At 38.1% G+C, this 24,049-nt stretch overlaps 1 protein-coding gene across 1 annotated transcript in view; it reads left to right on the top strand.

Annotated features, from left to right (window-relative positions):
- Positions 1–24,049, top strand: part of LOC149833830 (protein HUA2-LIKE 3-like) — a 61,582-nt gene that overhangs the window by 3,450 nt on the left and 34,083 nt on the right. Inside the window, exons 3-16 of the mRNA XM_090009225.1 lie at positions 3,645–5,978; positions 7,816–8,332; positions 11,216–11,324; positions 11,464–11,576; positions 11,653–11,831; positions 11,944–12,424; positions 12,545–13,013; positions 13,133–13,346; positions 13,461–13,518; positions 14,004–14,105; positions 16,802–16,864; positions 16,966–17,042; positions 17,130–17,191; positions 17,698–17,816. Coding sequence (XP_089865351.1) covers positions 3,645–5,978; positions 7,816–8,332; positions 11,216–11,324; positions 11,464–11,576; positions 11,653–11,831; positions 11,944–12,424; positions 12,545–13,013; positions 13,133–13,346; positions 13,461–13,518; positions 14,004–14,105; positions 16,802–16,864; positions 16,966–17,042; positions 17,130–17,191; positions 17,698–17,816 — 4,897 coding nt within the window. The remainder of the gene's footprint in view (positions 1–3,644; positions 5,979–7,815; positions 8,333–11,215; positions 11,325–11,463; positions 11,577–11,652; positions 11,832–11,943; positions 12,425–12,544; positions 13,014–13,132; positions 13,347–13,460; positions 13,519–14,003; positions 14,106–16,801; positions 16,865–16,965; positions 17,043–17,129; positions 17,192–17,697; positions 17,817–24,049) is intronic.

Here is a 24,049-nt window from a genome sequence, read left to right as displayed (position 1 = left end):
AAATGCACTCTTGACGAAATCACGAAAGCCCTCTCTTTGGCAAAAAGATCGGCCCCCAAAACGGTCTCACGACCCCTAGGGTGCCTGAGAAGCTTTGCAGCCTGTTCTATACTAATGAGGGTGTTGGCCCTCAAAAGCTCTTTAAAATTCAAAACATAAAAGCACGATTTTGCGCATTTTTAAGTTCGTAGTGTCGCAACCTTTTTATTCTGCCCTTCTTGTCTCGCGTGGAGAGGGAGCTTGGCAGACTCTTTGCGTCGTGCGACACACAACTTGCCTTAGAGGCGAGAAGTTGCGGAAGAGAATTCAAGATCGTGCATATCCCATGCACGCTTAGCACAACGAAATGTCTTGAAGAAGCCTAGTCGAGCGGGTCGATAGCAGGGTGATGCCAAAGCCTTTGGTATACAAGCATACAAGCCAACGAGGGATGGGTGCATCGCCTTCCTGTGAAGAGCGCATGAGCAATCAAGATTCGTAGGGCCAACTACGCGTCTGAATGAGCATCATCACAAACATTAGAGTGAGCATAAAGTTTCGAACGAGAGATATATTGATTTCTAGGACTTGTGGGCCCTGCGAGGTGTATAACGAGCCTCAAACAAGATCTCTCGTTATGATGGAAAAGGCCTTTCGACCCCCAACCGAAGCCAATTGCTAGTATGACGTAGTGAAACACCCTAGCCAAGAGGAATCATCGCCGCTCGACATGCATTCTTCGAACCTTTCGCAAGAGTGCAAGGTTGGGTGGCATGACAGGTGTCAAGAGCGGGCCCTGTGTGTGTATGCTTGAGATACCCAAGTGGGGAATTTGCATACTCCTGAGCACGCCCGTGCACTCCAGTATGCTACTCACAAGATATAGATGTTGCCTAGCCAAGACCGCACAGTGGTGCACCAATGCAAGTCAAGAAGAATGGTTCCTATATAGGTGTTATCGGTGCTGACCCTCCCGCTAGTTGGAGAATCTCGAAAACCGCTTTGGAACACAACACCTTTTGTCTTCAATGGTACTCCTGAATAAAGTCTCGTATTTCGCTAAATAAGATTCATAGCAAAGGATGAAACATGGTAAATTTGAGGGAGATTGAATTTATTGTCAGGATAAGAATTACAAGCAATTAAATCCACTTTGGAGATAGACATAAAAGAACCATCTGCAGTGCGAAAGATACCACTGCATGATCGACAATTGGCTAGGACAGACTCATGAGGTGTCATATGACATGAAGTATCAAAATCTATTAGCCAGCAAGAGAATGACCTAAGATACCTGAAAAAGCAGTACCAGAGGAGGATGCAAGAGTGACAGAAGAGGAATGAACAATGGTTGACTGAGCAAGAAGTTGTAGTTGCTGAATCTGATACTCAATTTGTTCTAACCTCTGAAGTTGCCCACCACCTATTACTTCACTATTTGCATGTGATAGACCAATTGACGGCTCATCCTTGGACATTATACCCTCACTCTCAGAAGAAACTGCATATGCACTACCTTTCTTTTTCTTGAGAGCGGGACAATATTTTTTCATATGCCCAAAGTTTTTACAATAGTGACACTAAATAGAGCTAAGGTCACCTTTTTCACCAAATCCCAAATCTCCTCGACCCCAGCCCTATCACCGCATCTTCTACCAAATCTTCCACCCATCTGCCAAGATGCATCCATAACATTATCCCCAGATGAATATAATCCAAGAGACTTCATCTTAGTCTCATATGTAATTAACTGGGCAATGACTTGTGTTACATATGGTAAATGGGAGCGATGCAAAATGACACTCCTCGTTCTATCAAATTCTGGTCTAAGAGTCATGAGGAACTCAATAACGATATCAGTCTCCCTATGCTGATCAAGAAGCCCCCCAAACAGGTTTGGCATGCTGTACATGACGTACACTTTGTACATTTTTCACATTTCTTCTGGCCCTCCATAAGTGCAGGAGCATCCCAGGTTCTCTTCTGAATAAAATTCTTTAATGGATTTGTTTTCTTGGCGCATACTTCTCAATTCTTGAGTGAGTTGATAATGCCTTGCCTAATTCTCTTGTTAAGTACACCCAAGCTTCTTTTGTCTCATGAAATTTAAAAGTATTCATGGCAATTCTCTGTTTCACAGACCCGAGAATCTATGCCTTAATGGCCTCCCAAACATTTTCCAACAACTACTACTTCCAATAAATCAGCCTAATATGCATAATTAGTTTCATTCAACTTTACTGGAGTAATTTGAATCCCTTCCTTCTCTATAGTAATGCAAAACAGCCAATATCACCAAAACTAGAAGGAAATAAGCCCAACAAAATCACACCTAAATCCAAATAAGAATCACAAAGCACCCTTTACACAAAGGATGCTGAACCGAATCATACACAACACACATACAACAAAAGAAGAGCAATCAATATCTTAAAAACCCCAAATATAACTGACCGCCAACTATAGTCACCCCAAAAAACAACTCAAATCTCTTCCCAAACCCCAAAATGTCTGACCCAATGAGTTTCTCCTATCCTCTATACCAAAAATGACCTGAATAGAACTGATTTGAGCCTTAGAAAACCAAAAACTGAGGCAGATTCTCTGATTTTCTCAAATCTGGACAGAACTTTTCAAGAAACTTAGAAAATCTTGAAAAAATCACCAAAAATCCAAAACAACTCCAAATCCAATGGGGTTTGATTTGTAGAACTTCTAAAATCACTGGAAAAGTTTGTGTTTTTCAGTTTTCTTTTGGTTTCGGAGGAGAGTCCATGGTTATTGTATTTTTTTATTCTTGTTATTTTTGTTGTTTATATGAAAAAAAGTTTGGGTTCCTTCGGTTTGTGATGGGTATGCAATAAAAATGGAAACAATGAATGTAAGGCCTTTAGCAAATTATGTATAGAAACATGTTTTTATCTCTTTGGTTACGGTAACAATTGAAACTGTGGGTATTTTTCTGTAAACAAGTGGGTTAGCTATTTACTTATTATTATATTTGTTTTTATTTATATCTATGGGCTCTTTCTTCAGGTATGGGAGTAGAACGCAGATGGAAACAAAACAGGCAAAGGATACCATTTTAGTATATATACAAAAGACTAGTCAAAACTGCCCCAACTTCTTAAAAAATTGTCAAATTAGCTACTCTATCCATATTGTAAGATGCATAAAATACAAGACCAGTGCACCTTTGAAACAGGGGTGTACTGTATCGTTTTTCGGCCAAAAATAGTGCTGTATTTTAACATATCTAAGATATGATAGCTCTTAGAGGATACCCTGGGCCACACTTTTTCGGGTTACACAAAAATATGATTTTCAAGTCATAAAATTTAGGCATATTGTGGGCTGTGATCTTTGAAGATCTTATAAAACCTACATACATGTCACTGTCACATGATGAAAAACTTGTTTTCTACTAACAAATGCATATAGATCATATCTGTAGGGTTTGATTGACCAAAAAGCTCAAAAATTATGGACAATATTGGTTTCTACTGTGTGGATATAGGTGCATTTGAAGCATCCCAATCGTTATTATATATGTATAAGCATTTATATGCGGACTAAACCTTTTTGCGCAGATTAAAATGAATTCAATGATTGTTTTTTGTTGCCATTTATTATTGTCTAATAACCTGGAGTTCCTTGTCATACAGTGCCTTCTGCAATCCATCAGATGTTGAAGCATTTAATGAAGAGAAAAAGAATTCCTTGCTGACTAGACGTCAAGGCAAGGGTGCAGATTTTGTTCGTGCAGTTGATGAGATCATTCAGATGGCAGAAAAAACAAATAAACAAAGCCATGAAGATGTATCTGAATCCATTGATAATGGTACAGTATCAGATGCTGGAAATCTAGAAGCTAGGACCATCTCATGTATTGATAACATTAACGTAAAGGCACTCCCTTGTTTAAAGCAGTCTTCTTTCTCAGAAGCCCAAACTGCTCCTTTAGGTGAAATTGATTCCTTTCTTCCTGTAAAGACTGTAGATGCCAAGATAGAAGCAGATGAACTTCTAGATACAGAGGTAGTGTCTGAGGAGCCTACTTTGAGTGATATGGGTCTTTGTCAAACTGGACAAATTCCATTTCTTGCTAGCAAGTTTTCGAGAAAGAGATCAAGAAATACTTCAGTTCATACACCTACTGTGCCTGGAAACATTCTTTTTGCCCGACAAAGTAGAAGTTTATCCTGTTTAGAAGATTCAGAACCAAAGAAGCCTGTCTTTTCATTGGTTGAGGATGATGCTAATGGAAATTATGGAGCACTTTGTTTAACAGGGTTTGAGTCTACAATAAGTAATATAGCTAGAAAACTGGCTGGTGAATTGGATAGTAAGGATGCTGATTCACCGGTCACTACCCAGAGGATGAAGCTAAGAAGTAAAGCAGATGTCAATAACTGTGATAAACATCCTACTAACTCATGTTCCAGTTTGAGTTATTCATCCACAACTTTTGTGGCTGATGAAAGTAGTAGTGATAGCAGATCTGTAGTGGCAGTTAAAGAAGCAGGAACATGTATTCTAGGTGTAGACACTGTTTCTACAAATGAAAAAATTAAAGTCTCTGAGATTATTGCTGAATTATGTGAAAAGGGTACTGAAGTGAACAGCATGCAACCTTTATCTGATTCGGAGAGGCTTATAGGGTATTTAGCTCTGGATGATGGTCAAGTGAAGTCAGCGGTTTTGAAGAAGAAAAGAAAACCTAACAGGAAGCGAGCTATGCTCGAGACTGTTGAAAGTATTAAATCGGTCAAGGACATGCCCATAGATTCTGGTTGTAAAGGTTGTCCGTTGAGGTCACCAGATGCATGTGAGAAAGCTAATGTGCATTGTCCTGTGATAAACGGTGATGAACACTTGCCTTTAGTGAAAAGAGCAAGGGTTCGTATGGGAAAGCCATCTATAGATGAAAGGGAACTGGATGTTCTATCGGATGCTACGGAAAAGGGTTCAAAAGAAGACTTGGATAACTGTCCATCTTTGGCCACCATATCTGTTGACAACCACGTGACTATTAGCTCCATGGTAGGGGATAAAGGAAATATTTCCAGTTTCTCAGTTTTAAATGATGATTCGAAACCTAAAGAAAATGATGCTTGTTTGCCCTGGAAAGTGAAAAAGTATCATTTGATGGGTTCAGTGGACAATGAAGCTGCTCTGCCACCTTCTAAGCGCCTTCATCGTGCTTTGGAAGCAATGTCTGCTAATGCTGCTGAAGCTGCTGAAGCTGCTGATACCTCTATTGAGCTTCAGGAAGTTGAACACCAGAAGGCAAGTGAAGTGCAAAGTAGTGGGTTTGATGACATCATGGAGAATAATGTGCATAATCTGTCAATAAATGGTTCTGTTGAGTCTCCAGTAGAGTCAATGTTGCATAAACCAAATGAAGGTGCAATATTTGTTAATGATGGCTCCCGTGTGTCTTTGAGTTCTGAGCCAGCTACATTACCTGCCGACACGTGCTCTGAAGAAAAACTGCAAGCCCGTCATGTCGAACATCATGATAGTCCACCACAAGAAAATCTTGTAAAGATTGGCGAGGAAGGTCAAAAACATGTGGATGAGAAGTTCCATGATGAGACTGGTGAAAATTGTTCATTTTCAGAAAGCAAGCTTAGTTCTGCTTCTGTTCAAGGTGTGTCAATTGATTCATCTCCCAAGCAATATCATGCAGCTGATTCTCTGTTTCTTGATGGAAGTTGTTCTACTTCCAAAGTTGATATTACATATGTGGATAATTCAAGTGTGAAGTTCAACAAGGAAGTTTCTGGAAATGAACACATTCCAACAATCAAGCAAATTGGACCTAAGCAATTGATTGTTCAGGAGAAAAATTCTGTTCCATTGGATAGAGGTAATGGAGATTCTTCACTTGTGATGGCTAGAGCTGAGAATGAGAGCTGTACTTCAACCACAAAACATGGGAGCATCTTTGTGCCTTCAAAACCTCTCTTAGAAGAGGGTGCTGATGTGACTGATATGTAAGTTTTGTTGGCTCTTTTATTATTGTTTCTCTTATCTTAAGATTTAATAAGGCAGCTGGTGCAGCACACTGGTGAAATCTGAACCTGATAACTCTCAGCTCAAATAGCTAACTTTCGCCTATCTAGCTACCACACATGCACCGACCCCTACTTATTCAGCATAATTAAAAAATACACCTGTCTTGAAAATTTTCAAAAATGCACCTAAGCTTTGTTACGGACTTACGGTTAATCAAAATGACACAAGGATATTTTGGCATCAAAGTTATAGGGAAACCTCAAACATGACCTTAAAACTTTATTAATTACTTTTTTTCTCCTCTTTCAAACTTCCAATTTCTTATTTATAAGTCTAACCAATTTGTTGTGGCATGGGGATGATGATGATAATCTAAATATCAAAATATTTTAAGGTTAAATCAAAATTGAGGAAAATGTTAAATCAAGAAATACATAATGCATAATGTATATATTGTTTCTTTTATTTTTAAAAACTTTTCTAACTGTTTCTTTATATTTTCATAAGAAAAATACTGCTAAAGCCTATTCTTCCTCTTTTCTTCTTTACATTTTTTATTTTTTAAGGACATTTGACATTGTTCCTAGATTTTCCTGAAAAAAATCTACTTTTTGAAAATACTCAAGAAAAACCCGGCCAAGAAATTCCCGAGAATGAGGTTGGTGACTGATTGTAAGTGCAGTTGATTTTAAAAAAGTTTCTTTCTGATCTCCATAAACTTTGGTGTCTTTTTTTAAAATTTCCAACATTGGGTGTATTTTTGAATAATGCCATAAAAGTAGGCTTACATCAAGGATCTGCTTTAAGCCCTTTCCTATTTGCGATAGTGATGGATGAGCTTACGAGATCAATTCAAGAAAATGTACCGTGGTGTATGTTGTTTGCTGATGATATTGTTTTGATTGATGAGTCTAGAGCTGGGGTTAATGTTAAGTTAGAATTATGGAGACAGACATTGGAAGCTAGAGGTTTTAAGTTGAGTAAGAGTAAGACTGAATATATGGAATGTCGGTTTAGTAAGCAACGAAGTAGTGATGGGAGTGTAGTGAAGCTTGGTGAGCAAGAAATACCGGTGAATGATTATTTCAAATATTTGGGATCCATCATTCAAAAGTATGGAGAAATTGATGGAGATGTAAATCATAGGATAAAGGTTGGGTGGATGAAATGGAAAAGTGCAACTGGAGTGCTGTGCGATCGTAGAATGCCATTGCGGTTGAAGGGAAAGTTTTATAGGACGACTATTAGACCCGCTTTACTATATGGTACGGAATGTTGGGCTGCCAAGAGACATCATATTCAAAAAATGAGTGTAGCTGAGATGCGGATGATTAGATGGATGTGTGGAAATACAATAAAAGATAAGATTCGGAACGAGGAGATACGTAAGAAGGTAGGTGTTGCACCCATTGAAAATAAGATGCGAGAGAATCGTTTACGGTGGTTTGGACATATTCGGCGAAGGCCTAATGATGCTCCAGTTAGAAGGTTGGAGAAATGGGAAAATATATTAGTTAAAAGAGGTCGGGGTAGGCCTAGGAAGACTTGGATGGAGATGATAGGAAAGGATATGAATGCTTTGAACCTCACCGAGGACATGGCATTGGATAGAAATGATTGGAGGAAAAGGATTCATGTGGAAGACCCAAAATGAATTTCTTTTTTGGTTCATATCGCTGACCCCAATTGTTTTGGGATGAAGGCGTAGTTGTTGTTGTTGTTGCCATAAAAGTAGGCTCCATTTTGAAAATTTCCCTTTACTTCTGCTTTCCTTTTTATATTGCTTTACTCTTTTCCATGCTGATTTCTATGCAGGCATGGAACTATAAATGAGCCTAAGCTTACAGTGAGATCCAAATGTGCTGATCTAGTTTCAGAATTGATGCCCATGAAAGATCTGCTTGCTGCTGCTCAATCCAAGATAAACTCATCACGTTCTACCTCTCTCTTGCATCATTCTCCTTTAGTTGAAGACAGGAATGCTCGTTTTTCGGCATATAACCCATCTCCATTAGATAGGCTTAATCAATGTGAAACAGTATATCATCTGACATCAACTGCACCTAATGATGGCAAGCATCATTTCTGCAATAATAGCAGCGGGAGCCCTGATGTGAATTCCTATCATTCGTCAAATGTGGAAGATGGAACACTTGAACCCAGATCAAGTTATGCACAGAAAGCTTTGGATAAACTCACTGAAAGTGCAAAAATTAGCTCAGCATTGAAATCTTTCCAAGCTCTGCTTTTCACACTATCAAGGACAAAAGATAGTATTGGTCGTGCAACCCGTGTTGCCATTGATTGTGCTAAACATGGCGTTGCTAGTGAGGTCAGTTCATCTCTTTTATCAAATATTGTTTAGGATCTTAAGCTAGTAATACATGACAGGATGCATCTCATTCTATCTGCATATTGCTGTTCTGAATACTCTGTGTGGAGGTTTGTCCTAAATTGCAAAAATGCTACTACTCTGTACTTGTGGTCTAAATATGATTTGTTCAAGTTGTGTATGCTCAAGGGCATTGACTTATATTGCGGTGTGCGTCTTTGTGGTTTTGGGTTGCAGTAGTTGGTTGATTGGCTCTCAATCTGTCTATGTTGCTTGCAGAAGAGACATACAAAACTGTCACAAGGTTATGGACATGGATGCAGATACAATATGGCTTCATGACACAAATTTGAGTTTTTTGTTTTTTGCTGAAAACTAGGATAGGAGAACACTGATATATACTTATATTTACATTTATAATATTTGATACACAAAACAAATCTGTTGCTGTGGTAATGGGCTATAAGTGATAATAATGGAGGTAAGGTACTTTTATATTTAATTTGTTATGTACATACTTATATTTGGATATTCTTAATCTACCTTTATTCAACTATCTTTGATAGTCTCAGATGATGAAAGTTGAATAATGTATCACTTATGGATGAAGGAGGTATGGCCTTTGAAGTTGATGTATGGTGGTGGTCCAGCTCAGTGAGTTTCTATTTGGTTACAAGTGCATCTGCACTGGGAAGACAAAAATAGGCTGATGCTTATAAATACTTGTGGGCTTCATTCAACTTGATTATGGTGATACTTTTGCTTCTGTCAGCATGTTAGCAATTGAGGGTATTATTCATCTTAAAGGAGTGGTTTTCAAATTGTCTGAACTTTGAAACCTTGTACTTGGCCACTTGTATTTGTTTGTTGATTCCGTTGATCTCTATATGGAGCGAGTTTCATACTGTATGTGACTCAAGGAATAAAAGTCTTTTCATGACATCTATGGCTAAGGGCACATTTGGAAGTGGGAAAATGCTAGGAAAAATGCAAGTCGAAAAGGAAAAATGGAAACTCTGTTCATTCCAAATGAGAGAAGATTTTTGAAAAGAAAAATGTTCTAAGGAAAAGTCCTCATAGCCAACATTTTTTTCCTATGAGATTTTTTCCCATTTCACAATGTGCCCTAATCCTTTGTTTGGGCTAGGTCCTCACCAATCTGGTTTTGCCTGAAGATCTAGCAGGCCCACCCATTCCGGTCCAGGTTCGAGCCCAATATTTAGCATTACTAGGTCTCCTTGGGCCTAATAATAAGGTTTTCTTACTTGATAAGCCTGGAATCAGATCTTACTGAAGCACAATCTGATCGATTGACAACCTAATAGACTGTTGAGAGTAGGCAAAAATCTAGTAAGCTTTTGAGGAGATGGATGTTAAACGTCAATTTGTTGGAAGACTTCATGTTGTGTATTTAGCATTTTAGCTTTTGATTATGTATATTGAAATCTAATGTATTGTAGATATAGTTGCTAAATTTCAGATTGTTGATCCTCTTATGTATGATATTTGTCAAGCATTATCATCATCATTCCTCAATATTCCAACTACATGCTGTTGGCTTTGTGAGTCCTGCTTCTACGCCCTTCTCATCCAGAGTTACATAGTCATCCCACTTCATGTCATATGCCCTCTGGCAACCTTACTCAAAAGTCCTTATTGTTATTTATCTATTCCTACTTTCTTCTAGTTATCAACCTTTTCCACCTGTGTTGTAAGTTGTAACAGGTCTCCATGCAATGTCCTTGCCATTTTATGCGGTACTGTTTAGGTCTTTTCTTTTATCGTTTTGAGCTGCAGCAGTTTCTGTATGTTTCAGTCTTGCACTTGGGACCATGATTTATCAGTATCATTTTGCTGTTACATATTTTGTCTATAAGTCTCAAAGACAGTTTGGAAGCTTTGTCCAAAAATTTGTCCTCTTGTTTGGATACAGTTGTTTGTATACTTGTATCAACATTTATAGTTTAGATGTGTTGGATAAAAAAGAATTTTCCAGTTGGCTACGGTCCGATGTAGTAGAATGTTTTGTTTTGCCTGCTCTTTGAAGTATGTTTGTGTCTTTTTCTGTGTTTCCATGCTGATGAAATTGATTACTTTCTGCATTACCATTTTGTATCAATTCATGTGTATTTATTTAGCAGATTTTGGGTTTGCGTGTTTTTCAGGATGCTTCAGTTGCATTATTAGTCAAGATATGTAAATGTGCCTTTTTTTGGATAAAATCACCAAATATACTCAATAAGAAATCTAACATGGCTGTGTCTACTGTGAATGCAAAGTCTAGAATAGGGCTACCTGCATTTACCAGTTAAATGAGCCATATCGAGTGCACCTCTGTTTTAGCATTTTAAGGGTGCCATTTTGATAGTTCATTCCACATTCATGATATGTTTCTTTAGCAGTTGGTACCATGGCCAGGACTCTGCAACCCCAGGTCTAGCAGGTAGTTGAAACGACATGGGCCTGTCTTAGCTAACTCTTTGTTTCTGAGGTTTTTGATCCTTTTTTAATATCCAGCAAGTGTATCCTCTGTTCATTGCATTGCGTATGTTGCGGAGGAAAAACCTGTGGAGTTCATCTCATTCAACAAATACATGAGGGAATTGGCCTGTATTCTAAATCAACTCTTTATTTTCAAAACATTATTTGTGTTGCTCTTTCTGGTGCTCCTCTTAGTGCTTAAGGCTACATCTTAGGATCTTCTTCAACATGCTGCTTTGTCTAGTAATACCAAGTAGTTAAGCTGCATATATTAGCATCTTCTTGAATGCGCTGCTTTGTCTAGTAATAGGCTATCATTGTCAGGGTGGCAACTTTGGTCCTTCATGATCTGGATCCCAAAGATTTGGTTTCAAGTACTAATAAATATGCCTTATTATTCAGGTGGTTGATCTTCTGCTTCGATATCTGGAAAACGAGCCAAGCTTGCACCGAAGGGTTGATCTGTTCTTTCTTGTGGATTCTATTACCCAGTGTTCTCGGGGTCAGAAAGGTATGTCATGCCTTTGTACACGTTTGTTTTCTCTTGTGACTGTTCTCATGATTCATATTCTGACTTACATTGTCTTGATGAGTTATGTTTTTACTGATTGTAATTGTTGTCAAATGGTGTTTTTTGCTTAAATTTTCAGGTATCGCTGCTGATTCTTACTCTTCTGCAGTTCAAGCTGCACTTCCACGTCTATTGTCTGCTGCTGCTCCTCCTGGAAATTCTGCACGTGAAAATCGAAAGCAATGCCTCAAGGCAAGCCCTTTTAAAAACTTGTGCTTTTGAGTTAGGCTGTGTGGGATGTCTTTTCCTCATTTTTTTTCTTTTAAAGGTCTTGAGGCTGTGGTTGGAAAGAAAAACTCTCCCAGAATCTGTTGTGCGAAGGCATATGCAAGAACTTGACTCTATTAATGAAAGCAGCATTCTTTCAAGGCGTCCACTGAGGACAGAGAGGGCTCTCAGTGATCCTCTTAGGGAAATGGAGGGTATGCTCGTTGATGAGTATGGCAGGTGCGTTTCTCTTTCTTATCAAATAAATTGTTGCATACAGATCTTGTTTTGAGCATCCATCTTTTGTTGCATACAGATCTTGTTTTGAGCAGCTATCTTTTCTTGACTGCAGTAATACAAGCTTTAACATTCCTGGATTTACCATACCTCGATTACTTGAGGGTGAAGAGGAATTAAATGCAACCCATGAAAAGAGCATTGCAGGTCCCATCTTGGTCGATCCCTGTAAAAATCTTGATGAATCTAAAGGGACTGGGAAACCTGCTTCAGAAAAACATCGACATATTTTAGAAGATGTTGATGGTGAGTTGGAAATGGAGGATGTTTCACCATCTTGTGAAACCGATGTATCTACATGTGATGTTTCCAGAAATACACTGTCGTCCATCAATCAGTTTGATAAGTACAATTCTTTGCCTGTGGGCCATCCTCCCCTCCCAGAAGAGATACCACCATCTCCTCCACCTCTGCCTTCTTCTCCTCTGCCACTTGCTCTGCCACCACCTCCTTTTCCCCCACCTTCCCTACCAGTCCCCTCGTCCATTTCTCACTCCTTTGCTGATCCTGAATCACAAGCATGCATGCATAAAAATGTAAGTATGGTTTCCCTGTTAAAATGTTAGCATTGACTCTTAGTATCTATAGATCATGTTGTAGATCATCTCTTCAGAAAGTATTGTGTACAGTAAATTGATTCAGTTTTATGCAAATAGAATTACCAAGGCCAGGCACAGTTTGTCCAGCAACAGGCCATGGGAAATGTTAGTTCATCACACTTGGATACCATACCACACTCTTGTCCTGGTTATATGGATCCTCAAATACGGATGCCAAGTACTGCTCCGTTTGGAACTTCTGGTACATATGGTGGCCCACATTCTAGTCATCTAGCTGTGCAGGCTGGGAACAATATCCAGCAGATGGCTGGTTCACAGTTGCCTAACAAGAATTTCCATCTGCGTCCACCAGCATGTGCAGTTTCCAATCAGTTCTCCTTTCTTCATTCTGAGCCACAACAGCGGTTTCAGCCATGGCAAGAGGGATCCACACATGCTTTTGAAAGTCAATCTCAGTTAATGCATTCAAGACCTAGGGAGTCTTTCTCCCGTGACATGGGTACAATGAGAAGTGTGCGTGATCAAATGGATGGAGGGTGTAGATTTGCTGCAACCACCCATTCAGGTACAGTACCATATTTTGAATGATGCGGATTGCAAGCTTGGAGCGTGCTTTTTAGCTAAAGTTAATGCTTTCAATGTAATTATGGTTTGGTTAAGATCTTAATTCTTTCCTTTTCACAGTGTATACAGGCCCTCATAAGACTGAACCTGTACGTGGTCATGCTTCTTACTATGGGCCTCATGAGCATCCAAATCAATGGCAGTCTTCGCCTTTAGTGGGTTTGGACTATCACCAAAAAATACCCACTGTTCATCATGTTCCAGTCCAAATGCAGATATCTGGAACCACTGGCGGTCCTGGTATTTCTCTCATTTCTTTAACGAATCTGCCACAGTTTTCCTCTAATATGATGATTCATTATTCACCAACTGGATGCTTGAACTCTATATTTGGCAATTAACAGACAATCTTTAAGTCTCACTGGAATTACGTTTGTGCTCTTTGTAGTCCCAAGCTTTTGGAGACCAAACTAGCCACCGTGCTTGTAAGAAGCTGGGAATCACTGGTACATTGTCTTTCCACCTTCATATGGACAGTTTTTTATACTTTTTATCTTAACATCGATGCTTATTGCCTTTGTCATCATTCCTGACATGTGATCGTCTTTCCATTTCTAGGTGTAAGTCATTTTTTGATTCATGGCCGTTCCAATATGGACATTTTCTCTGCAGAACTCTTTCCGGGAAGAAGCATCCGAAGCGAGGATATCCTACTGAAAGTTAACATGCGATCCACCTTATTGTATATATTGTACCTTATATGTTCTGCAAATGCAGAGCACGGGAAGACGGCCGTGAGGAGAGCATTGTAATAACCAATGGTTGTGTATCCGCTATCCAGTGAATCTCAATCTCCATTTCCAACTCACCATCATGGGATGTGTTGTCCTGTTAACAATGGCAAAAAAAATCTCAAGACATTCTTGTTTAGGGCCTAGGTGCTTGTATAACTGTATAATTTGTAACAGTCAACCTTCCTTTGTGATGGCAGAGATTCTTCCCAGACGCCTCCTGCATGCTTCGAGTTCCATTCAAGTCGGGGGATCTTTTGCTTCCTTCGTGCGCCACAAGTGATTCTGAAGTGCTTGTTCAGGTACAAGTGTGTGGGGTGCTCATCTTGCTCTTGTAAAACAGATTCGCTGCTGAGTCCCATCTTGCTCTTGTAAAACAGATTCCCTGTAAATTCTTTTAATTAAAAATTTAATAAAAGTACTGTAAACTACCGTTTCTTGGGATTTGCTTTTCTTGAAATTGCTGGTGTGATTCACTTTTTTCTTTTTTCACATTTTGTGGCTGTGAAATCGTGAGAGTTTGCTCACGACCCGCTCATCTGTTAGAGGCGACTCGTGAACGTCACCAAGCTGAAGGGATGTCATGTGTTCGAAAACCACAGATGCACATCCTTTGCCACGGGGGCAGAAGCTGAGTCTACTCCCTGGTGGTCCAAGGAGACTTATCACCTACATGAACATATCGTGTTTGATCATAAGTAGCAACTTTTTTTTTCTTTTTTTTTTGTTTTCAAATTATCTTTGCAGTGAGTCCCCGAGAAGATGTAGCGTGAAATTGTCTGCGTTACTGTAAAGTATTTCTTTATCCTCTTGATCAGTCAAACTAGTGCATTTTATTTTGTAAGTAATGTACAGTGCGTAAGTATTGTCCAGTGTTGACCCAAGGGGTTTGGCGTAGTGGGTTGGGGCCTAGACTGTTAGACGGGCAGTCTAGGTTTAAATCCCATGGGCGTTGCCTCCCTGCGTAAGCTGTAGCTTGGCGACTCCCTGGGGTTGAGGGGTAAGCCCTCAGAGTTTTATGCCGACATGAACAGACTGTAGTACGGTAGGCTGAGCCAGGGCGGTTAGGTCTCTGTGCCTGGGGTGGTTTCTCCGAGTAAAATTTAAAAAAAAAGTATTGTCCAGTGCTGCCCACAAGGGCCCTGCCTTCTTTGCTAGTGGTGGCTGTGGTTTATCACTTAATATGAAACATCTACTGTTCAAAACCCATAGGAGGCATCCCTTCTTGAAATGCCATGTGAATCGGTTTCTCAAAAAAATCCTCAGAATCAAATCAAACACATACCACTAAAAACTAAGAAAGTATTTAAAAATTTGTAACCATCTTAAAAAAAAGATTAAAAAACTGGAGTTGAAATGACTGGTGAATCGGCAGATTCAATTCTGACAACATTGGCTGGGTGTACTTCCCAATGGACACAGGGACCTCAAAGATTTTGACAAGTGGTGGTTTGCAAATGTGCAACAGGTGATGTAGGCGATCTTAATCAAGCCACAACCTAAGAGCTGGAAGTTGTCAGTTTACTAAAATCAAGTCTTACAAATAACTTGGTAGTTTATCTCCTATTTGTATATGACAGCCCCAGTTTTCAATTATTACAATGACCACCTTTTTTCCTAATACATTTCAAAACTTGCTTATTTGACTAAACCGCTCATAACTGATTGATGTATTTTGGACTGTGCATGGCTTTCTGATTAACAAATCAAACGTGGTTAACTGTAATAATTGAAAGGTGAGTTCAGTTATCTGGAAACGTGAAAAGTTGTAGGTTGTTTCATAACTCGTTTAAAATTTTGTCTTGAAGGAATATTTTTTTTTTTGAAGGAAAACTCGTTTAAAAATTTACTTACTGTTTTTTTTTTATGCATCCACAGGCATGCACCCCACTTTCGTGCCTCATGATATTTTCATTTCCTGCGAAGGCATCTGTTTTATAAGCAAGTGGGAAGGTAGGTAAAGATGTGAACAGACACCACCAAAGCAATTCAATAACGTAGCCATCTTGTCACACGGCGGTTGCAACTTGCAGGACTTTCCAGGAAGATGTTCGAGGGCACTTTTGACCTGTGCAGAAAACTGAAGTAAACCCACCCAAAGTCAAGTCAATTTGAAAAGGTCCTGCAACCAGTCATCATCAGGCACACTGTGAGTCCTTGGCAGACTTGGACTTGGCTTAACTTTAGTTTGATCATTGTTTATACGGATTTTGATAAGGTGGACCCATAGTTACCAGTTACCAAAATAGATACGAAAAGCGATGCATCAAGTAAAAGCGGAGAAGAAGCGATTATGCAAGTGCATGAAAAATGAAAATAAAACACAGAAAGCAATATGATGTGCAAGCAAAAGCAAATAAGAAATGAGGTGAATACAAATGTAAATCGATATAAAACCAATACGCAAGCTCATTATACAAAAATTAAAATTTTTTAACATGAAAACCTGAAAGGAGAGGAAAGCAGGTGTAAAGTGACAAAAAAATGAGGGAGAAACATTTAAAAAGTGATAGGGAATCAATCTGGAAATGGAGAGGAAGCCAACTTCCCACTAAAAGGAAATAAGTTTCTCATGTTTAGAAAGGGGGTTACACAAAACTTTCCTTCCATTCGGAGAAGAGAAAAGTTTTGTGCGTCTGGACGGAGTTTCCCTGAAGGTGACTATGGGTATTGGGTGGGCCACCTCAACTTGCAATTATTTAACTTAAGCACTGATCCATAATGACATATCGTGCCCCATAAGAAATCGGATAGCACAATGGGACTAATACACTCGTCATGGTGCTTGGTAGGATGTTCTGTGGGGGATGGTACGAGTCCTTTCTAGACTTTTGACCTGCAGACATGGTCATTGGATGATGGGAACAATGGTGAGACGTCCTTACGCGTTCCAAAGCAAACATGGTCTGTGTGTTTTAAAGAGAGAGAGAGAGAGAGAGAGAGAGAGAGAGAGAGGCGAACCTGGTTGGTATGAGCCCATTGCAGAGCCACTTGGAAGATGGGTTCTTCTCAATCGTCTCAAGCTCCAAAGGAACGCTCTGTTCATGAATTCACTGTCAAGGTCACAACCACCTTTTCTGTTCCTTCTGTTGTTAATTCTTGTTATTGCAAATCAAATCCTGTTTGTGGGAACTCAATTAAAGCATCAACGACAACAAGCAGGACATCCGAGGGAAGGATTTGGATCTGAGCATTTACAAGGGGAAGGTTCTCCTAATTGTCAACATTGCTTCCCACTGGTGCATCTCTCTCTCTCTCTCTCTGGGTGATGTCTCCTCATTGTCGGCGTACCCATTTGTCTCAATTTCTTTTTTTGTATGAAACAGTGGATTCGGGCCCACTAATTTCCCGCAATTAACTGAAATTTACAACAATTTCAGGGACAAGGGTAAGGCGAAAACATGCTCGTTTGCTTATTCCTTGTGTAGTTGTTAATAGATCACTGAATTTACTTCTAATTAATGTGAATTGTCTGGTTTATCTTTTCTGTCTTTAATGCGAATCTTAGAAAGATACCCAAAATGGTAAGTCTCGTCTCTTGCTCTATTTCGAGCATTAGCCATATTGGAGATATTGGCTGATGATGTACGTGGTTGAGCAAGAATTTAGACTTATTTATGTCTTTTTGGTATGAGATAGCCATGGTCCATGCTGTTTTTTTCTAGAAAAAACTAAGGACAATAGCTATGGTGGTTTAAAGATTGTTCTTTTTGAAAAGATTGAGTGGATTGCATTCTGGTCTTCAATTATATTAGGCGAAAAAGAGGTGCTAGGAAATTGGTGATCTTCTAAATTAGAAATTCTATTTGTATATACAAATTGGCTGTTTTTCCTTTTTCCTTTTTTCTTCCCAGATATGGGGCAGAGTCAGCATGATTGTTTTTTCGTGTTCAGATTTTATGATCTTGGCATTTCCTTGCAATCAGTTCCTATGGCAAGCACCTGGGTCTAGTGAAAAGACGAAGGATGTTGTTTGCACAAGATACAAGGCTGAATATCCAATCCTCAAAAAGGTCAAAAAAAATATTCTCATTGATGTATAGGAAAGATTATCTTATGGAATTGTTGCATTGTTATTTTGACAACCTATTGGAATGCGTTGGAAATTATAATAAATCTTCTGGCATATTCTTTATGACCAAATGGATTAGCATTTGATAAATGAAATTCAGTCTGGGATTCTGTCAGAAACAAGGCATGCATTAGTTAAATATATAACCTTCTTGAAGTAGGTTTTGGTGTTAAAAATTACCCTTAGTCTGAATCAACTGTACGAATAGGTTGTGATTCTAAAACTTTCAATTTGTATGATTTGATCAAGCTGAAGCAATTTCTGATCTATGAGATTCTAGCATTATTTGTTTGTGGATGTTTTGATTTCATTATTTATGATAGTTTGGTACATATTTTCTTGAGCTTTGATATCTTTCAATAATAACCATCATATCAGGTATCCAAATATGTGGATTATTTACTAAAGCTACCAAACCAAAAATTAAATTCACAGAAAATTGATAGATCTGATGTCACACAGAATATTTCTGATACATGTACAGGGTGCACCCGGTGGTAACGAGCATGCCTTGCAGATGTCCTGGAAATGATACCCTAGGATGGATATAAGATTAACAGACTGCTTCCACCTCAATATAACTGGATGCATACACAATATAAATAAGACAAGAAATAGACATGCTTGCCTTCACACTCTCAAGATCCTACATTGCCTTTGTTGCCATTAATAAAAGTTAGTCTTATATGCCTTGTACTAATTTTGTATTTTAAACTATATGTGATTCACGTATAGCATCCCATGCAAGGAGACTTATGATCTATATCACATGTGTGCGGGTGCGGGGATTCGGCACTTCCAAAAAACCCGAGTGCGGGGGTGCTGCAGGGGCAAAAATGTAAAATAAATAAATAAATAAATAAATAAATAAATATATATATATATATATATATATATATATATATATATATATATATATATATATATATATATATATATATATATATATATATATATATATATATATATATATATATATATATATATATATATATATATATATATATATATATATATATATATATATATATATATATATATATATAAGGGGGTCTGGGGGTTCCCCCGACGTGGGTCGGGGGTCCAGTTTTTTTTTGCTGGTGTGTTTGTTTGATGACTTGTTACCCACGTTCTGCTTGTTGTGTACTTTGGCACAACAAGACAAAATTGATGAACCGAAAGGATTGGCAATCTGATCGACCCAACCTGCTGCGTTCTGCTGACTGTCATTATTCAATCATGTCTGAAACTCCCTGGTCTTCATGAAAAAAAATATAAGTGAAAGGTTTGATGTGGTTTGTTGGAGAGAGTCTTCACGAGGCCTACGACTCCACTGCCACGCCACTGCCTAGGGTTCTTCAAATTTCATTTTATATACAGTTGCACACAGATGACAGCTAAAAGAAATTTATTGGATTTGACATGTGGAAAAGAGAGGTCTACACAAGGCTACGGCTAGAGCACCCATCTCGTCAGGAGAAAAGTGAATACTAATAGCCACCAAGGCTACCACCACCATTATCATTTATTATGGAGAGAGAAAATCCTTGACGAAGAAGGATCTGGATGGTTGAAGGATAAAGACTTCAAAAGGCTCTTGAATTTTGGTTTTAATTTTTGAGGAAGATGGATCATCATTTCCAAGTTAACAGTATGTTTTCCAACGCTGAGAATTAATTGTTTGGAGGCAAGAATAGCATGGGATGCCAACAAAGCTCGTCAGATGTTGTGGACACAAGTGCCCCTTTATAAAACAAGAGCAGCAGCAGCAGCAAGCAGCTGTCATCAGAATTTTTTTTAAAAATTTCGCAGCCCATTTCATAGGGCAATTTTTTTAAAAAAAAAATCCAAAAAATGGACCGAAATGACCCTGGGTGCGGTCAATGCACCCAGGATCGGGTTGACTGCACCCGGTGCCGCACCAGCGTCGAGTCGCGTCGATGCGGGTGCGGCACCCTGCTAGCCGAATCCCTGTGACATAGCTTATGATCATTAACTCATAGGGGCAGGTTGTCTTGTCCAAACCATGACCCATGGATGTTGTCAGCATGGACAAAAACAGCAGGAATAACCTCTTGGGTCATATTTTTTCAACTTAAAAAAAAAAACAATTTTCTGAGGGTGAAAATATTGTTGTTTTTTCAGTCATCAGAAAATCTGACATACACATTGGGAAAACATGATCCAAGGCCAGTTTCTTCTAAACCAAACATGTAGATCTCATCTGGGGGTTCAGATTAAAAATAAAAAAGTAGCCTTTTACTCATGGGTTTGGAACCTACAAGTATAGCCAATATTTTACCATACACATGCACACATGCATATATATATGTGTATGTGTTATATCTTTTTATCTTCTTCATAATAGCTTTATAATATACCTTATGAGATATGCCATCCTTTATTCGTTTAATTTGATTCATTTGATGTGCCTTCCTTTCTAAGGTGCTGTTGCTTTTTCATGCCATTAGATCAAAGAATCTTTGCTTCATAATTCACATGATTGTTGAAATACCTACTACCATTGATTATCCCTGTTCTTTGTGGATCTTAGAGGGTGGGTGTGGATTTTTCTTGTGATCCCTGTTGCAGATGCTTAAGGCTGCCAGTAAGCTATCCTAGAGATGAATGGATTTGGTCTGCAGAGCTGTATGAAGTTCATATTATGATTTTTTTGGCTTTCAAGTGGTATATATAATGTCATTGGAAGTATTGGCTGACTAATAGGCACTGTCATTGGCATGAGTTTTGCCTCTTTACAGACGCTATGTTCTGCTAATTGAATGCAAATTTTTGACCTCTCCCTTGCATATATGCTACTGTTCACGGCTTCCAGTAATCCAAAGACCTCTATGGCCCTGGATACATAATGCTTAGGAAAAAAGAAGCAGCATGCACCAGAGAAGGATAGATTGTTGAGTCAACTACTTGAAGGGGAAAAAGTAACTGGTTGAAAGATGTTTAGGACTAGGACAAGCTGATTTGTGCAATCGTGTTCTATGAAATGCATAGGGAAGAAGATTAGAAAATTTTAATCTAGTAGCACAAATTTCAAGTATTTTCTGCTCAACTTTGTCAAATCTTGGGGAGAGGCTTACCAAATTAATCTGAGAACTGAATTTTCACTGTAGATTGCATGCAATCACTTTGAGGATTTGTATAATACAAGAAGTTGTGACTTGTAAACACAGTCACAGATATCGGCGATATTTTGAAAATATCACGATATTATCGCGATATGATGGAAAAATGATATTAAAAGTAAAATATCCGATATTTTTAAAATATCGGAAATGTATATATATCATGATATTATCAATTAGTTTTACTTTTTATTTATTTTTTACATTTTAAATATGTTTTTCTTCTTTATTTTACATATTTTACTTATTTCTTTTATTATTTATGTACTTTTTTGTCTAAACATGAAATGTTCTTATTTTTGTTATTTTTTTTATTTTTTAAGTCTTGAGATTCATCACCAAACTGATAATATCTCGAGAAATAGCCTCGCCAAGATATAGTTGATACCGATATTTGTGACCATGCCTGTAAGAAAAGCAAAATAAAGCACTAATTTAGTTTGATTAGGCTTTTATTCTTTATATTTCATGAGAATTTGCCTATTTATTTGCTGATAGGTTTTTTTTATCTGTTTTTTTTCTAGGTGAGCAGTCATATTCTTTGTATATATTTGGCACTCTTACCGTAATGGGAGATATCCACATAAAGATGACCATTTTCTCTAGAAATTTGGATTAAAGGTTCTTGGTGAACTTCATTTTTTTTTTAGGATTGTGCAATGAAACAAGAGTGCACAAATACAATGCAAACAAAGGGCTTCACAAGTGCACAAATATGATATGGTCTCCAATGGACCGATAACAATCTCATAAAAGAGATTCACAAAAGTGTGAAATCCACAATATCACAAAAGCACAAAGCTCACAAGTGCATAACAAAAAATATATTGTATTAATACTTCACCAAATGCTATAAAAAAGCATTGCAATACATGAAGAGGTGAGGCTCTATTTATAGAGCCTCACATGCTTTAAGGGAGGCAGTCCAACGACTAGTTGGACTATCCTCCAATAGTCATATTGACTGTACATAAAATAAACGAAAAAGAAAGAAAATAAAAAAGACTTTTCAGTCCCTAATGGACTGTACTAAAATATATTTTATGAAATGATAAAAATACTCCTGATATATGTATATTTATAAATATACGTATATTAGTCTGGTATAAATATATGCACAGTATTTTAACACTCCCCTTAAACTTGCGGTGAAATCACTGAAAGTTTGATAAGAAGATATAAGAATCTTAGTAGATGAAGAGCTTGAAAAGACGTGTTTGGATCATGGATCGGGGTCCAGACCCGTGATCATGACACCTTTTATTAATGGCACATATGTAATTTCTTCCCATTGTAAAAGGGTATATTAGTACCCTAAATTTGTATTAGTAACAACATATAATGACAGGATTAGTAGCAGCCGATTCCTCTATTGGGAATCAGGGTTTTCTCTGCAGCTCCTTCTCTCTTCCTTTGCTTCTCATCATTCACGCATGGTAAAACTTTGGGTTTATAAAATCTAACATGGTATCAGAGCCACGCTAGAGTGGGATCCGGGATTGCTTCCAAAAGGTATGTCTAGAAAGATTGTTCATTCTTCCAAGTCAGAAAATCGATTTTCAATATATTTTTTTCTGTTTCTCGATCTTGATCAGACCTGATCAAAATCAGATCTAATCACGTTTTTCATTCACCTATTCTGTCCCCTCTTAATTCTCAAAAACTTTTCTGCATTACCTTATTGATCTGATCTGATCAGAATCAGATCTGATCACGTTTTCTGAATACCATCAGGTTCTAAGTCATTTTTGTCTCGCTTCTTAACCTAATTTTTTCTGCATCGTCTTCTTGATCAGATCAGATCACGTTTCTCTGTTATAAATAGACTCTACGTTAATTCTGTCTCGGCTCCTAAACCCTAATTTTTTTTACATCATCTTCTTGACCCGATCTGATTAGAATCAGATCTGATCACGCTTCGCTGTTATTAATAGATTCTATGCTGCCCTCTTAATTCTCAACATTGTTCTAAATTCTCTTGTTTATCAGATTTGATCAGAATTAGGTCTGATCACGTAATCGGTTTCCTATCAACCACGTTAATCCTTTCTTGATCAGATTTCCTTAGATCTGATCAGAATCAAATCTAGCATCATTTGCGCAGTCAGGGATTTCTTTGAGGTTGAAAGTTACCTTTTGGCACCCTCATTCTTTTAGTTATTATCGGGTTGTGTGTTGGACATATTATTCTTATTGTGAAATATGGATTCATTTCCTTCTCCTTCTGGTCTTTCATCAAGCTTTCTTAGTCAACTCGTGTCAGAAAAATTAAACAATTTCAATTTCTTGACTTAGAAGAGACAGATCATTCCTTTTATTAGGAGTCATGATCTTTCTGAACATCTGGATGGATCTGTTCCAGTCCCTCCAGAGTTTATATCACGTGAAGAAAATGACACTGAAGGCGCATCTACCACAATATATGTTAGAAATTCAAAATTCGTAACTTGGATGAAAAGAGACCAGGCGTTGGATGAAAAGAGACCAGGCGCTGGTGGCTTATATTACTTCTACGTTGTCACAAGAGGTGCTTGTGGCAATTCCTGATGACTGTACAACCATGCAACTTTGGGACAGATTATTTCAGACATATTCATAAGTTTCTCAGGCCAGGGTTATGTTTCTTAAAAGAGAATTTTAGATGTTAAGAAAAGAGTCCATGACTATCATGGAGTACTTGAACAAATTAAAGATCATCACAGATCAACTAACAGTTGTTGGGTGTGCAATGAGTGATAAAGATATGGTATAACAAACTCTGAGTGGATTGGGGCTTGAATATCATATGATTGTTACTTCCTTATTGTGTTTACCTGATCTGCCCAGATTTGAAGACCTACGTGCAAAGTTACTTCAATATGAGGTGAACTTAAAAGGGTTCTCTGAAGAACCATATATACATACATGCACGCAAGATGTTCTTGCCACAGGGGTAGCTTATGGACAAGGACGAGGAAATTATGATGTTAAGGGAAGAGGAGGACAAAGAAAAAGTGGACAAGGATGCCGTGGAATATTACCTACACCCAAT

This window comes from Nuphar pumila, chromosome 6 (assembly GCF_984573655.1).
Source record: "Nuphar pumila chromosome 6, dmNupPumi1.hap1.1, whole genome shotgun sequence".
Lineage (NCBI taxonomy): Eukaryota > Viridiplantae > Streptophyta > Magnoliopsida > Nymphaeales > Nymphaeaceae > Nuphar > Nuphar pumila.
This window is presented reverse-complemented; position numbering and strand designations above follow the sequence as displayed.